At 33.3% G+C, this 14515-nt stretch overlaps 2 protein-coding genes across 5 annotated transcripts; one reads left to right on the top strand and one right to left on the bottom strand.

The window, feature by feature from the left end:
• The first annotated feature begins 1071 nt into the window (after positions 1-1071).
• Positions 1072-8904, top strand: LOC120085960 (pumilio homolog 23). Of its 4 annotated transcripts, XR_005484094.1 has the most exons (12): positions 1072-1232; positions 1914-2198; positions 2330-2693; positions 2964-3266; positions 4744-4911; positions 5399-5542; positions 5783-5902; positions 6011-6196; positions 6987-7135; positions 7447-7629; positions 7795-8469; positions 8558-8904. XR_005484094.1 is itself a non-coding variant. In XM_039042308.1 (11 exons), the coding sequence occupies exons 2-11, from the start codon at positions 1927-1929 to the stop codon at positions 8180-8182; spliced, it is 2277 nt and encodes a 758-aa protein (XP_038898236.1). In that variant the 5' UTR covers positions 1072-1232; positions 1914-1926; the 3' UTR covers positions 8183-8904. The 4 variants fall into 4 exon arrangements, 3 of the variants coding, with proteins under 3 accessions (XP_038898236.1, XP_038898237.1, XP_038898238.1); XM_039042308.1 differs by having other exon boundaries at positions 7795-8904; XM_039042309.1 differs by having other exon boundaries at positions 1890-2198; positions 7795-8904.
• A 2125-nt stretch (positions 8905-11029) lies between these two features.
• Positions 11030-13386, bottom strand: LOC120085459 (RING-H2 finger protein ATL60-like). Its single transcript, XM_039041433.1, has one exon. It carries the CDS (start codon positions 12076-12078, stop codon positions 11275-11277), a length of 804 nt encoding a protein of 267 aa, XP_038897361.1. The 5' UTR covers positions 12079-13386; the 3' UTR covers positions 11030-11274.
• Between the last annotated feature and the right edge of the window lie 1129 nt (positions 13387-14515).

Below are 14515 nucleotides of genomic sequence, written 5' to 3'. Positions count from 1 at the left end.
GAAATTATGCTCTTAACTTAATTATTTGAGTAAGTAATCTTGCAAATGCAAGATTTCAACTTGATAATATGCACACGTATGACCATCTGTTAGATGCATATATTAATACCATAAAATATCTAAATTATTCACTTGGCAGGTTAATAGGTCAATATATATCACTATGAATTCGTTCTAAAAATGCAGGTGATTCAGTCCTCACTTTAGCTGATGATGGTCAAACTATCAATTTTTATTGAGAGCAAGCATCACACGATAATTTTCCATGACAAATAATTATTGTCGTTAATATCAAGAGCAACAAACTCTAATTTTGTGAGATTTGTCATGGCAGCACCATAAAATATTGTACTTATGTTAGAATTTTAATAGATATTGAATATGCAAAATAACATTAAATTTATTAATTATAACGAAGAGGGAAAAACCGACATACCTTATCTTTAGCGAGGAAAAAGACAGAGCTGGTACTGATAATGTGTTATGAAATTGAGGAGCATAATGGGAATATGGATATGAAAAATATAATATAATAATATTTTTATATAATAATAAAAATAAATAAAAACTAAAATAAAATAAAATAACTAAAAAAATAAAATAACGAAAATCATGAAATTAGATAATATGAAAATTAGTGGAAGTGAAATTCTCACCAATGTATGTGTAATTTTAAGATCTACCAAATGTCACTATTTATAAGTAAGGTGACAATGGACTTACATGGACACAAAACATGAATAACTAAAATCATGAATGATAACACATGACCTTCGAGACACTAATGAATATTTATTTTCTATTACAATATTCATAATAATATGGTATTTTTTTATAAAAAAAAATAATATAATAGATAGATATATAATCCTAAGTATAAAACTGAAAACAAAATATTAATTAAAAATTTTACCCAATTTTAGGATAATCTAAAAGTTAAATGGATATTACTTTTAAATGACTTCTGGACACAACCAATGCAATGATGTTTATCTAAATAAAATACAAGGGAGGATATCAACTCCGAATTAAGCGGGTATAAATCGATATATATATTTTTTAGTATTTATTATTTTGTTTGTAGAAGAAAAGAAAAGACAAGTTTTAAACCCTGAATTGAGGTTTTCAGTTCTACGGCGAGAAATTTCAGGGACTCACTGCGCCAAGTCGCTCGCCATCTTCTCCTTCCTTCCGCTCCGCCATTTGGGTTTCTGAAAACAAGCTGTTTCGGTGTAAGTTTCTCCTTTTTCCATTAATATATTTCTTTCGCTTGCTGGGTATTTTACTCTTTTTGTATCTTTTCCAGATAGTTTAGTCGAAATTTGGTGTGCTACAATTATCCGAGGATGACAATTAATCTTCGTTAGTTAGCACTGTGGTTTTCGTCAGCTGATTTATTTGATTTTTCACTTTTTCATATATGTCGGATGGCCAAATTTTGTTTAGTTTATCGTCTCTGCTTAATTGATGAAGTATGCATTTGAAGGATTACGAATTAGAGAATGATTTGGTTCATAGTTTTTTGTTTCGAAAGTTATTCTTGTTTACTCATAATTTCTTTACTATCATTAGTTCTCACCTTTTTTTCTTTTTTCTTTTTTTAAAAAAGAAACATATGAATTCTCAAATTCCAAAAACTATAACATGATCTTAGAAACTACTTATTTTAGTTTTCATAACTTGCTTGAATTTTGACAAAATTGTTAGGAAAAGATTACTAAATAATGAAACTCATGTATGGAAGTAGTGTTTATTAGAAGCTTAATTCTCAAAAACCAACAAAATCGAAAGCCAATGGCTATCCCATTGGGGGTCTAAATTGTTTAGTTTTACATCTTATGCTCCGATTTTTGCTCCACCACCGATGATTTAAATTGATGTATGGTCAGAGCTCTTTTCTACGTGGTGGGCAGGGCCTAGGTGGTTATGGTTTCTGTTGGTTCGAGAGCTCTAACATCGAGGAGACATAGAACCTTTGTCTCAGCTGAAGACCACTTAATGGGTGAAGATAAATTAGCACGTAATAGTGGGAGAAAGAAAAACGCCATGAACAGGAAGGCTGAGCGTGGAGGTCATGGCTTTGATGGGAATAACACCCACAAGAACGCTTCTGGGAGGATGGATGGCGGAACCTTGAACTCCAACAAAAAGTTCTCCAATAACAAAAGTACGTCCACACCACAAAGTTCACTCATTAGGTAATGTATCTCTTGTACAAGTAAACTAGGTTTTCTTGGACGTTCCATTGGCTTTAGAGTGTACTTTTTCTTCAACTTTGTGCAGTTTTGAGCTACTTATTCTCTATACTCAAGGAAGTTATCTTATATAGGAAACAAGTTGATCCTGAAACAACAAAATACTTCACCGAGATTTCCAATTTATTTGAAAGTGAAAATGTTGACTTTGAAGAACGATCGGTAATTTGTGGTAATGCTCTAGAGGAAGCTGCGGGGAAAGAGTTTGAACTTGCTACTGATTATATCATAAGTCACACTATGCAAAGCCTTCTTGAAGGCTGTAACGTTAATGACCTTTGTAATTTCCTCCATGGTTGTGCCAATCAATTTCCATTTATTGCAATGGATAGATCTGGCTCACATGTTGCTGAAACAGCAATCAAGTCTTTAGCTATGCACCTACAAGATGAAGATGTATATCCTCTGGTCGAAGATGCTTTAACAGTGATATGTAAGGTGTGAAATTTTAGTCATACGTTTTTCCTTTCTAGATTTTGGACAATGAACGTTCACTTTGTATTTCTTTGGTTTTTATGTGACATTCTTCAAAGCATTTGATAATTTCTTGCTTTAGGCGTGAAGTTTCTTGGTTATCATAATAATTAACTTGAATAATCAATAATATGCACATTGCATGAGTGTGTGGGTATATGTAATATTATATGCATATACATAACACACTTTCTCACACATAATTTGTGCCTTAAGTGTATAATTCATTTTCAGGAAATTGTAGCAAACTCTCTAGATGTGATGTGTAACTGTCATGGTTCACATGTTCTTCGAAGTCTTCTTCATCTTTGTAAAGGAGTACCTCTAGAGTCTTCAGAATTTCATACCAGAAAGTCATCAACAACGCTAGCAGAGCGGCTGAATGTCAAGGCACCTCGTTTTAATGGAGATCATGGGTTTCATATTGAGGGAGGCTTCCCAGAATTACTGAAGCTGCTTATCTCTGGGATGCTGAAAGGTGTAAGAAAGGATGTCAGGATCCTGCAAGTAGATCAATACGGAAGTTTGGTTATTCAGGTTTTGTTTTACAAAAATAAATTAGTATTTTTGTGGTTTCATAAACTATTTTTGTTAACGCTTTTTCAGAATTTCAAGTTAATTGAGGATAATGGGTAACGGTCCATGATTTCATACATTAGGCCACTTGATGGTTGGCTTCTACGACAAACATTTAGGGGGTGTTTGGGCTACTAACATGAAGTTGGTGGGGTGGGCTATTATAACCTACAATTTGCTACAATATTACTAATTCAAATCCTTCTTTGTTATAGTGTTTACTATTTTCTATTCATCCTCTCTTTTCCCCTTTGTTACGATATTTAATGTTTCCTACCTAGACTAAAATAGTCTGCACCCCAAACATAGACTATTATAACCTACAGACTATTATAATCCAGAACTATAATAACTACAGATTATAATAACTAACTCGGAGTCCCAAACGCCCTCTTAAGGTGTATGGGTAATTCATATTTAGTTATAAGACTATAAGAGGATTGGCCTCTGTGTCAATATTGGGCCACTAGCTCCTAATTATTAAATCTGCCTGGAGAATGTGTATTAGACATGTGATCATGTCTTTCTTTTCCTCTCTTTCTATTGTGCTTCCCATTCATTTGGCAACTCGCTAAATTCATCTTTGTAGGCATGAAAATGCAGAAAAGTTAAGTTAGAAATTGACTTTAGGTTTTAAAAAAGTGCAGAAGAAATGATTGACATTGAGGTTTGGTTACTGTTAATAATGAAGGGCTGATGGAGCGATTATGATAATGTAAGCAAAGACTTAAGAGTCTCAAACTCAAATGTAAAAAAGAAAATGCTCGAGGTTTCCTTGGTAAATGCAAAAGAGGAATTTGTATTACCTTGCATTCAAAACCAAAACTCCTTTTCTGTACTCATTGTAGGACTAGAAGTTGAGGAGAAGTGTTTTAAGATTGTTATTTTTATCTACGAGAGCTTCTTTGCTCATTAATGGTAGAGGCAGGTTTCTTGATGATTTTCTAGCGTCTTGGTTGGAGAGAAATAGGAAAGTTATTTTAACAGCATTGTTCTTGTTTGGGAGGAGGTTCCAAGTGTTCTATAGTATATGCTTCGTCGGGTACTTTTAGGAGAGCTGGCTGTCTCCATCTTTATCTAATGGTTGGTAATTGAGATATTTTAACGTATATATGGGTTTGGGTCTTCTGCTTTTTGTATAGCCTTTTGACTTCTTTTTAGATGAATTTGTTTTGTATTTTGTTGTTGACCTTGAAGAAAGTTTTGTTTATTTTTAAAACATATATGAATAAACAAATTTGAATGGGGTTATGAGGTGAATGGTGGATTCTTTTAGCTAAAGTGTTGCCATCCATCTATCTTTCATAAATCTACAACTTTTATCACCTTTGAAACTTTCAGGTTTATCAATGGGTCGTTATAACTGGCATCCTACCTGGTTTGTTTTTCAGCTTGCTCATTAATTATGCTGAAGTGATATTTTTCCACTCTCTTACAGACTATTCTGAAGTTGTTGGTGGGGCAAGATGACGAGCTGAGGCATATAATTCCCACCCTCCTTGGTTGTAGTGAGAAAGATGTCGCGGAGGGAAGTTATGTACAAATATCAGCTGTTCCAGATGTTGTGGATTTGATGAAAGAGACTGCATTTAGCCATTTAATGGAGGTGAGATGGACCATCCTGGTGGGAATATTATTTGACCTTTCAAATTTTAGCAGTCAGGTGTTACATGTCTGCCAGAATAGATCTTTGTGTCTACCAATATTTTTGTGCAGACATCTTTGTGGTTCAAGTAGGAAATAAACAAACGAAAATATGGGAACAAATTACTATGTCCAATCTATATCCTGAAAATTTGATTATTTCTTTATGCAATTTTCTGTTATATCATTTTGTGGGTTTGGGGCGTTAAATACACTTGGGGCAATTGAAAAAACAAATAGAAATAAGATAGAGGCTTTAGAATGTGCAGAAGAAATGCTTAGTTATAGTGTCAAGCTCTATCTCTTGCACTTCAAATATTACCCCGTAAAATTAATTTGGATTTCTGGTGCATTCGTGAGATGGTTTTCATCAACAATATTTTGTCCATGAAAAGACATAACGCGTTCTTAGAATTAGATGTATTGATTCTGGTAGTGTGAATTTGCAGGTGATTTTGGAAGTGGCTCCAGAAAATCTGTTCGATGAACTTGTCACAAAAGTATTCCGGAATTCATTGTTTGAGTTGTCATCGCATCCCTGTGGAAATTTTGCTGTCCAAGCACTAATTTCTCACATAAAATATAAAGATCAAGTATGTATTAGCATTTTTTACTTATTGTTATAATTTGAAAATGGCGTTGATAATAAATATCTTATTTGATTTCTCTCCTCTCCCAGTCATTTTCACACATTAGACGCATGCTTATATGCTGACATACAACTGTAACAATTTTCTGCTGTTGCGCGTGTTGCATTACATAGATTAGTATGAACATGTTGTGTCAATACTGCTTAAGGAGTTGGCTTTTTTTGCTCATGTTTTTTTACATAGATGGAGTTGGTATGGTCCGAGATTGGAACAAAGGTCAGAGATCTTCTTGAAATGGGAAGATCAGGAGTCGTTGCTTCACTAATTGCTACTAGTCAGAGGCTTCAAACACATGAACAGAAGGTGTAAAATTTGGTTTTTGAGTATTTACTTACAGGTATTTGAATGTTGATGTGTACTGTTTTGATTTTTCGTCCATTTTTCTAATTATGAGTTTATGATATTTGACAGTGTTGCGAGGCTCTGGTTCGTGCTGTATGTTCAACTGATGAATCTCCAAAATGTATTGTTCCTCGAATATTGTTTATCGACAGATATTTCTTTTGTGAAGATAAAGCCAAATGGGGATTTCCTAGTGGAGTAAAAATGCATGTCATGGGTTCTCTAATTCTGCAGGCAGTTTTTCGATATCGAACAGTATGCTTCTTTTCCTTCCTGATCCTGATATTGCCATTTCTTTATTTCTTTGATTTTGGAAGGGCAAACAACATTCATTTTTTACCATTTCTGCAACAGAGCTGTCTATCCAGTACCACAGAACTGTCCATTCATTTTATGTGCGTAGATTTACGTGGTTTGTGTTACTGATGTTACTATTAGCGATTTTGTATTCTTTATTTCTTTGGGGTTCTGTTTTATGAATTCTTTTTCTCCACTCTTCCAAGGCATTGTCTCGATCAGATCTCTTTGAACAAGTATCTACAATTGTTTAAAGAGAATTTAGCCTCATAGGATCCTATGGCTTGTTCAAATAAATGTGGGCTTAAAATTCTCTATCAGTTATAGATTTTTGTTCTGTATCCAAATCTAGTGTTATGGGACAGTTTTCATGGAAGATCAGTTATTAAGGTATAGCAACCTAGTAAGCAATTATCTCAAATTTGGTTTAGTTGTATAGTTCGCATTCTATTCCATTAATTTCTCTATGTAGGAAATTTGTACCATTAACTTGTTAAGTCTATAGTTATCATATAATCTGCATCAACGGTCTTTGATTATAGGATGGAACCACTTGTATACTTTTGGGTGAATTGATCATAATCACAGAAAACATATTATTTACTGTGAAACAACATGAATTGCATCAGAGTTTGTGCGTAGATGTCAAGAACTTTCTAAACTTTTTTTTATTTGATTTATGAACTTTTTTTTTTGTGCATTACAAGTTTGATTTATTTACATGTCTCTTTGCATTTTTATGTTGCAGGCACTGATTCAACCTTACATTACAAGTATCACATCAATGGAAGACAATCATGTTCTTGAAGTAGCAAAAGACTCCAGTGGATCTCGTGTTATTGAAGCTTTTTTAAATTCTGACGCCCCTGCAAAACTGAAACGCAGATTAATTATGAAGTATGTCTGCTGAACTATTTTGATGGCTTTTATTGTAGTTTAAGTTTTCCTTTGCCGAGGTCCTTGATTTATCTTCTAAACATTATCACGTTTTCTGTAATTGTTGTCTCCCCTTTGAATAAAAAGCTTCAATCAGGCACATAGTTGTTCGATTGTTGATGTTTCATCTTCAAAGTTCAAATTACTTCGATTGCGTATGATAATCTTGTTGGTTGTAAATAACCGACGAAGTTTTTATTCAGTTTGTTGGATTTTTTTTTGTTAGTTTTTGCACCCAGTCAATGACAGCTTTTTCTATCCTGAATCAATAGGCTACGAGGACATTTTGGAGAGCTTTCAATGCAGTCATCAAGTTCCTTTACAGTCGAAAAGTGCTATAATTCCAGTAACTTGTCTCTACGCGAGGCCATTGTATCTGAGTTGGTAGTTTTACGAAGCGATCTCTCCAAAACGAAGCAAGGACCTCATCTCTTGAGAAAGTTAGATGTTGAAGGGTACACAACCAAACCAATGCCTTTTATTTTATGAATATGACCTAGATCTGTTTCCATCATCATATGAGTCGGTGATGTGTGCCTTTTCATATGTTATAATCAAATGTTGTAGCATATCATCAGAACAATGTTTAATGTTTTTTTACTAATTCTTTTTGGACTCAGGTTTGCATCCCGACCGGACCAGTGGAGATCAAAACAAGCATCGAGGGAATCAGCTTACAAAGAATTTCATGATACATTTGGGTCTGGCAAGTCCAAATCACTGAGTATTGAGGGCTTCCGAGCTGAGAATTCGAAGCATAGGTCACATCCAAAGGACGTGAAGACAACGCGGCAAGAGATTGAGCACCAAACAATTTCTGGCAAACCCTTTCTATCAATGGCTGGCTTTAAGGGCAAGTCAGAAAAAGGTAAGCACGGTGGTAAATTACATTCAAGATCTTCCATGGATATTGATATCTCAGAAGGGAAAACGAAAACTTCCAAAAGGAAACGGAATAAGGATCAGTTTGAGAACACTGTGGCGGGAAAAAGGAAACGGAAAATGTAGCTTGGAACCGGAAATAGTCCTTGTACTTGTACCCTGTAGCAGTCAGCACAAAAGCATTGCCTGGCAAAAAAATCTTCAAAGCTAAGCTATAGAAATTGCAGTAAGTTGTAGCTTAAGAGTTTTCACCAGGATCATCTAATCTTAGCTACAATTTTTTTGGAGTTGTAGCATAAACTTTGATGGGAATATAGAGGAAATGCCTTTCTATTTTTAGTGGGGCGGGAGAAGATATTATGATGGAGCATATACCATGCAAGATCTTCAGAGTAATCAAAGAAATATGAGAGGTCAGTAATCAATTTTTTTTTTCCAAGAAAAGATTGATCTTCATGTCGGATGATACTTAAACTTTATTTGCTAAATTCACTGTCCAAGATTATGTTGTCGGAGGACTTGGATGTTTATGCCTTTTATTCACAAAAGACGAGGACGTCGTGCATTGTGTGGAAGAAGAGATGATCAAGTAACGTATCATCGTCCTCTGTTTAATTTTATTTTCAATTTCTCATTGTTTCGTCAATTATGCAACTTTTTTTCATCTTTACATTAATGTCTCCCAACCCAACTCCATTACAAAATCATCCTTTCACTGAGTATTTGCAAGTTTCTAGAGATTTTCTGATGTCTATTTGGCCTTCAAATGTATTAAAAAAAAAGTAGTATATATTTTCGATGATGACACTTAGTCTTTCTCAACTTCGGGTAGAAAAGGAAATTTACTATGAAGTCAAGGTTGGTTAATTCTGCATATGTCATGTCTGGCTTATATGAAATTGCTGATATTGGTGAGTCAACTCTATTTCATTTTATTTTTGTTTTGTTTACTTTTAGGATGGTAATTGGTGTGCCGTATCTATTAAGATATGCTCGGATTAGGTTAGTGAGATAATTCTAATGAAGTTAGGCCACAATATTGGTGTAATCTTAATGGGATTTCAATGATAGATCAATCGTAATGGATCATAATCGCAAATATAATTGGATTGTTTTTAATTACATTTACTTAGAATTATAAAGATGCTACATTTACTGTTACTGTTGCCATTATCGTTTATGTGATAAATTCAAAATTCTCATGTTGTAACAGTAACAATAACGATAGCAATATCGTCGTAATTTTCAAATACAATTGGGTTGAGCACTCTCGTTAATCATTTTGCATTTTTTTTATTACATATTTGAAAGTGGGCTTTATGTCAATATGGGTATAAAACACAAATATCAAATGTAATTAAATGGGGTCTACTTTCTAGATTATCATTGATTTATTACATATTCTCTCGATAAAATGGCTCTATTTTCATATTCTTCATGCATAATCATTATTTTTGATTTTTAGACCTACTTTTCTCTCTCTTCGATGTCGTCTCTGTCTCTCTGTGTACGTGTGTTATGTATAAGTATACAAGTACTTAGGACAAATCAATCTGGTCTAAAGCTTTCTAGAATTAAAAGCAAATCAAGTTTTAGAGTCAAGTCTTTTCAACATAGATATTAAATATTAGTGAATAGCAACATGAAGTTTTGGTTTTTGTTTTGTTTTTTTTTTTTTTTTAAAAAACATAAATATTAAATAAAATTAGTGAATGTTATCCATTCCAATTAGTCTGAGTTTGACATGAAAATGTTTGATATTCTCCTCTGTTGTCCTTTGTTATTTAAGCCTTGGAGACCAAGAATTCAATCCTGCCAACCAAGGGCTTTCCATAAGAAACCAAATTCAAACCCACAAAATTTGAAGGAAAAAAAAGAAAAAAATGGTTTTCGTTTTTGGTGATCAAACAAGGCGGCGGGATAAATCTTTCAATAGACTTGTAATACTGAACTGTTAAGGCCAAACTAGTTCTTTGATTTTTAGTTTTTTTTAAATACAGGAAAATAAATCTAAATATTTATAAATAATAATAAAATATCACAATGATAGATAGTAATAGATATGGTAATATTTTGATATTATTTGTAAATATTTTCAATAATTTTGTTATCTAAAATAATTTTCCTTTTCAAAAATTAATTTTTGAACCCTACTTTTATTTATAAAGTTATTTCTTTGTTATTCATTCTTTATCCATGTTTTAAAAAATAAAACCTAATTTTGAAAACTAAAAAAATTATAATTATAAGGTTTGTTTGATTTTTAGTTTTTAGTTTTTGATAATTAAACTTATAAATTCTGATTTTACCTCTAAATTTGTTGTCTTGTTATCTGTGTTTTACTAATATTTTCAAACATCAACTCAAAATCTTTTGAAATTTCATTTATTTTTATTTTTTTTTTGAAATTTGGTTAAAAATTCAACTTCTTTAAATGAAAATCAAAGAAACTTGATATTAGATACGTTTAATTTTCAAAAATAAAAAACTAAAGGTGTGTTTAGGAAAACTCCACATTTGTTATAGGATTTACTATTTGTTAACGTTTTTACTTTTTTACATTCATCATTTTTTTTTCTTCTTTGTTTACATCTTAAACATATACTTTTATAATCAAAACCAAAATAATGTATACTTCAAATACAAACTATTATAACCCAACTATAATAACATCGAACTATACTAACCAACTCCTTGTCCCAAATGTTCCCTGAATAGTTAAAACGAGATTTGAAAAAACTTGTTTTTTTTTATTTTTTTTAATTTTTGAAATATACAAAATTCAAATGTTAGTTTAAGAATTGTGAAGACCATAATACAAAAGTGGATAGAAAACAAACATATAAATTTGAAAATTTGAAAACTAAAATTGAAATCTTTATTAAAGGGAGCTTTAATAATTTGGTTGGTTTCGTTATACAGTTTTACACAGAACAGAGAAGAATGAACATTCATCGAAACCCAAGAACCGAAGAAGATGAACTCTTTCTCTCAATCTTTCAAATTTAAACATAAATTAAACCCATTTCTTGTTTTTCCCATTACAAGCAAATTTGTTTTTCATCCATATAATTGCAGGTTTTACAATAGCAACAACCGGACTATGAAGATCACAGTCTCTGGCTTGAAACTCAAACAAATTTGAAAAAAAAAGAAAAAAAAGAAAAAACCCGATTCTTCTACCTCTATATGTGCAAAAGATTTTTTCTAAATTTTCTCTAACTCTGCACTATCCCTACTTGTTCAAGATCTGAAGAAGTGAGATTGTTGCCAATTCTTCTCTCTCTGCTTAAAAGCCTTTTCAACGTTCTCAATCTGTTTGTCACAACCGATCCCGTTTCTTCATCGGCGAAACAGCCGCCGGCGCCGGATGTAGAGGGCTCGTTGGGAATGTCAATTACCACCATTCCATTTCCATCTGCCCTTGTATTTGCTGAAGAAGAAGAAATTTGAGATTCTTCCAAACAAATCCCTCTTGAACTGACCTGCATTTGATTCCCCCAAAACAGAACATTTGTAGGAAAAATTGGAGACTCCATTGAAGACCCAGATTCCAAATTATGTTCAGAATTGGATTCCGTGGGGATCACTGGGTTTCTACAAAGAGGGCAAGTGGAATTGGATTTGAACCACATATCAATACAGTCCACATGGAAGCCATGGTTGCAGATCGGAAGCAACCGAGCTTTCTCACCCTCACTTAACTCCGACAAACAAACAGCACATTCTAATCCCTCTTCGAAATCCGCCGGCGAGAACACCACGACCGGAATGGACTGCAGCAGGGCGGAATCAAGCCCTTTATGTAATGTAGAAGAAACAGGGGATTCGTGATTGGCGGCGGAATCCGGCGAGGATTGGTGAATGTGAGATAAGAACCAGCGGGAGTAAAGCTGGAGAATGAGAACGAAGGCAATGACTAAACAGAGGATTAAAATGGCGGCGAGCATGATTTTGCCGGTGAGTTCCATGGCAAATGAACCCCCAAATGGGCGGTTGATTGTGGATGCGTGCTCTTCCATGGGGGGAAATTGAAGAGAAATTGGGAAATGTGAAATGGGAAGAAGAAGAGGGAGAGATTTAAAGAAGGAGGGAGAGGGAAGACTCAGGGGTGGACTTTTTATATTGCTCTGTTTGTGCAGAGAAAGTGGACGACGAAGAAGAAGAAATGTTGGAGGAGAGATGGTTTGTTATGGTTTTAAGTAGGACGGTTGAACGAACCGAAGTGCTTAACATAAAGCCATCACGTCGTCGTCTTTCGTTTCCCCTTCTTCACGAAATTGCGGTCTTGACTTGGTCAGTCCCTTTTGCCTGCTTTTTAGACTCTAAACACCACTTTTATATTCTTCCCTCCATTGCTCTCTTCAAATCACTCTTCAACCCCAACCATTTTGATTATGCAACTCCAACTATAAGGCTATAGGCCTTAGATTGAGTTTGTTTTCTTTTTTTCTTGATTGAGTTTAATGTTAACTTTTTCTATTTTGGTTGGATTGGTTTGGATCTACATCATCGACTTGGAAAGAAAATTACCTTACATCTCATCTCTCCTACCAAGCTCCAAAATATCTATCATTCTCCAAACGAGAACCTCCACCCCTCATCAAGCAAAATTATCCCTTAATTAAACAAATTAAACATCAGAATGATACCATAGAATGAGGAAATTGAACGAAGTAGCAAAGAGAATTCTTCGTTTGGAGTGGCAAGAGAATACTTTGTTTAAAATGGCAAGGGGAAGAAGGAACAGACGCGTTTGGAACAACAATAGAGGAGAGGAATTTATAGGAAACCCTAATCAGATCTAGAGAAAAACATGCAACGAGAGTACCACCTTAAACATAGATTTATAGATCTGTGAAGGGTTAGACGAAATAAAGTTAGAGGCTTTAAGGATCTAGATCTGGTTTCGACGGAGATAAAGAGACGTGAAACAAGATCCGAGGTGGCATCGACGAAGATGAAAGAGACGAAAACCACATTTGAGGAGTGGAATCGATAAAGAAGATAGAGAGAAAAAGCATATATGAGGAGTAGAATCGACGAAAATGGAAGAGACGAGCCAAGATCTTAGCACTACATTCGACAGAGAAAAAGAGAGATGGAAGAGATGAGCTAAGAGACGAGTGAGACGAAACCGGGAGGTTGCAAATAGTGAACATTGTAGAAATCGTAGGTTAGGGAATAGTAAATACTATTGTTAATTTGGGTATAATAGTTGGAGCCCCAAACTTGGAGTGGGCTATTATAGCCCACTCCACCCCACTCTAATCTGAAGCCCAGACAACCCATAAGGGTAATTGTAAGTATAGTAATTATGCCTAAAGTATTAGTAGATATAACATAATGCAAAATAATTTGGAGTATAGCAAAAGTTAGATTTAGCTTTCAAAGTCTATCAGTGAGACTTTATCACTAATACAAGTCTATCAACAATTGAGTCCACCAATTTTTTTTCCTAAAAGTGTTACTCATTGCTTATATTAAGGGTTTGATTGGGCTTCCAACTTTAAGTTGGTAGGAAGGACTATTATAGCTTAGTCTATGTTTGAGTTTTAAATACAATAGTAGTGTTTACAACTATTTATATCTTACAATTAACTATAGTCATACTATTTACAATCATTTTCTATTATAGTGTTTACTATTTACTACTCATCTTCTCTATCACTGTTTGTTACAATGTTTACTATTTTTTCTACCCAAACTAAAATAGTTGCACCCTAAATACAAACTATTATGACCCATATGCTATAATAATCACTAACTATAATAACCAACTTAACTCTGTAGACGCACTTAAGCGTCTATTAAAGTTTATGAAAATTTTTAAAATCTTTATCTTGTTTTGGATCAAAATTTTGAACTTTTGGTGTTTGAGCCTAAACTAGTATTTTTAACCATTGAAACCTTCACTTTTGCTTAATTAGTTTAGACAAATACTCTCAATTAAAAGTTAGAAATTTGAATTTCCATGACCCCATATATAGTTGAATTTAAAAAAAAAAATCTTAATCTTTCATAAGTAAAGTGCATTAATTTAGATCATTTCATTTTAAATCGTTAATGCATAACTTTCACCTGTGAATCTAAGCTACTTTTAATTAATGAATGATTTTTTTTTTCCATTTTTGTACTCCTTTATTTTTATGGATGGACCTATTTAGGAAGAGTTAAGTAGCTAGTAAGGTAGGATTATGAGAGAAGATTAATTTTATTAGGTGATTTGAGTCGACTTAAAATGAAATCAAGAGAAAATAGTTATAATCACGATATGATTTAAATTGATTCACTTATAAAGCTCTAAAATTTAAATTGATAGAATTATTTTTAGAAGTTCTAATTAAAGAAAATTTACTTAAATTGAGTCTAATTCCTTTTAATTTTTATGTCTCAAGAAATTATAAATTTTATGTATGGAATATATATTATAACTACTCTAACTCTAACTATATATAA

Source organism: Benincasa hispida, chromosome 9 (assembly GCF_009727055.1).
Source record: "Benincasa hispida cultivar B227 chromosome 9, ASM972705v1, whole genome shotgun sequence".
In the NCBI taxonomy this organism is placed as follows: Eukaryota; Viridiplantae; Streptophyta; class Magnoliopsida; order Cucurbitales; family Cucurbitaceae; genus Benincasa; species Benincasa hispida.
This window is presented reverse-complemented; position numbering and strand designations above follow the sequence as displayed.

Coding starts and splice junctions, on each gene's coding strand:
- LOC120085960 (XM_039042308.1), top strand. CDS start 1,927: ATGGTTTCTGTTGGTTCGAGAGCTCTAACATCGAGGAGACATAGAACC. Junction 2,694..2,963: donor CTTTAACAGTGATATGTAAG/GTGTGAAATTTT, acceptor ATTCATTTTCAG/GAAATTGTAGCAAACTCTCT. Junction 5,543..5,782: donor ACATAAAATATAAAGATCAA/GTATGTATTAGC, acceptor TTTTTTACATAG/ATGGAGTTGGTATGGTCCGA.
- LOC120085459 (XM_039041433.1), bottom strand. CDS start 12,078: ATGGAAGAGCACGCATCCACAATCAACCGCCCATTTGGGGGTTCATTT.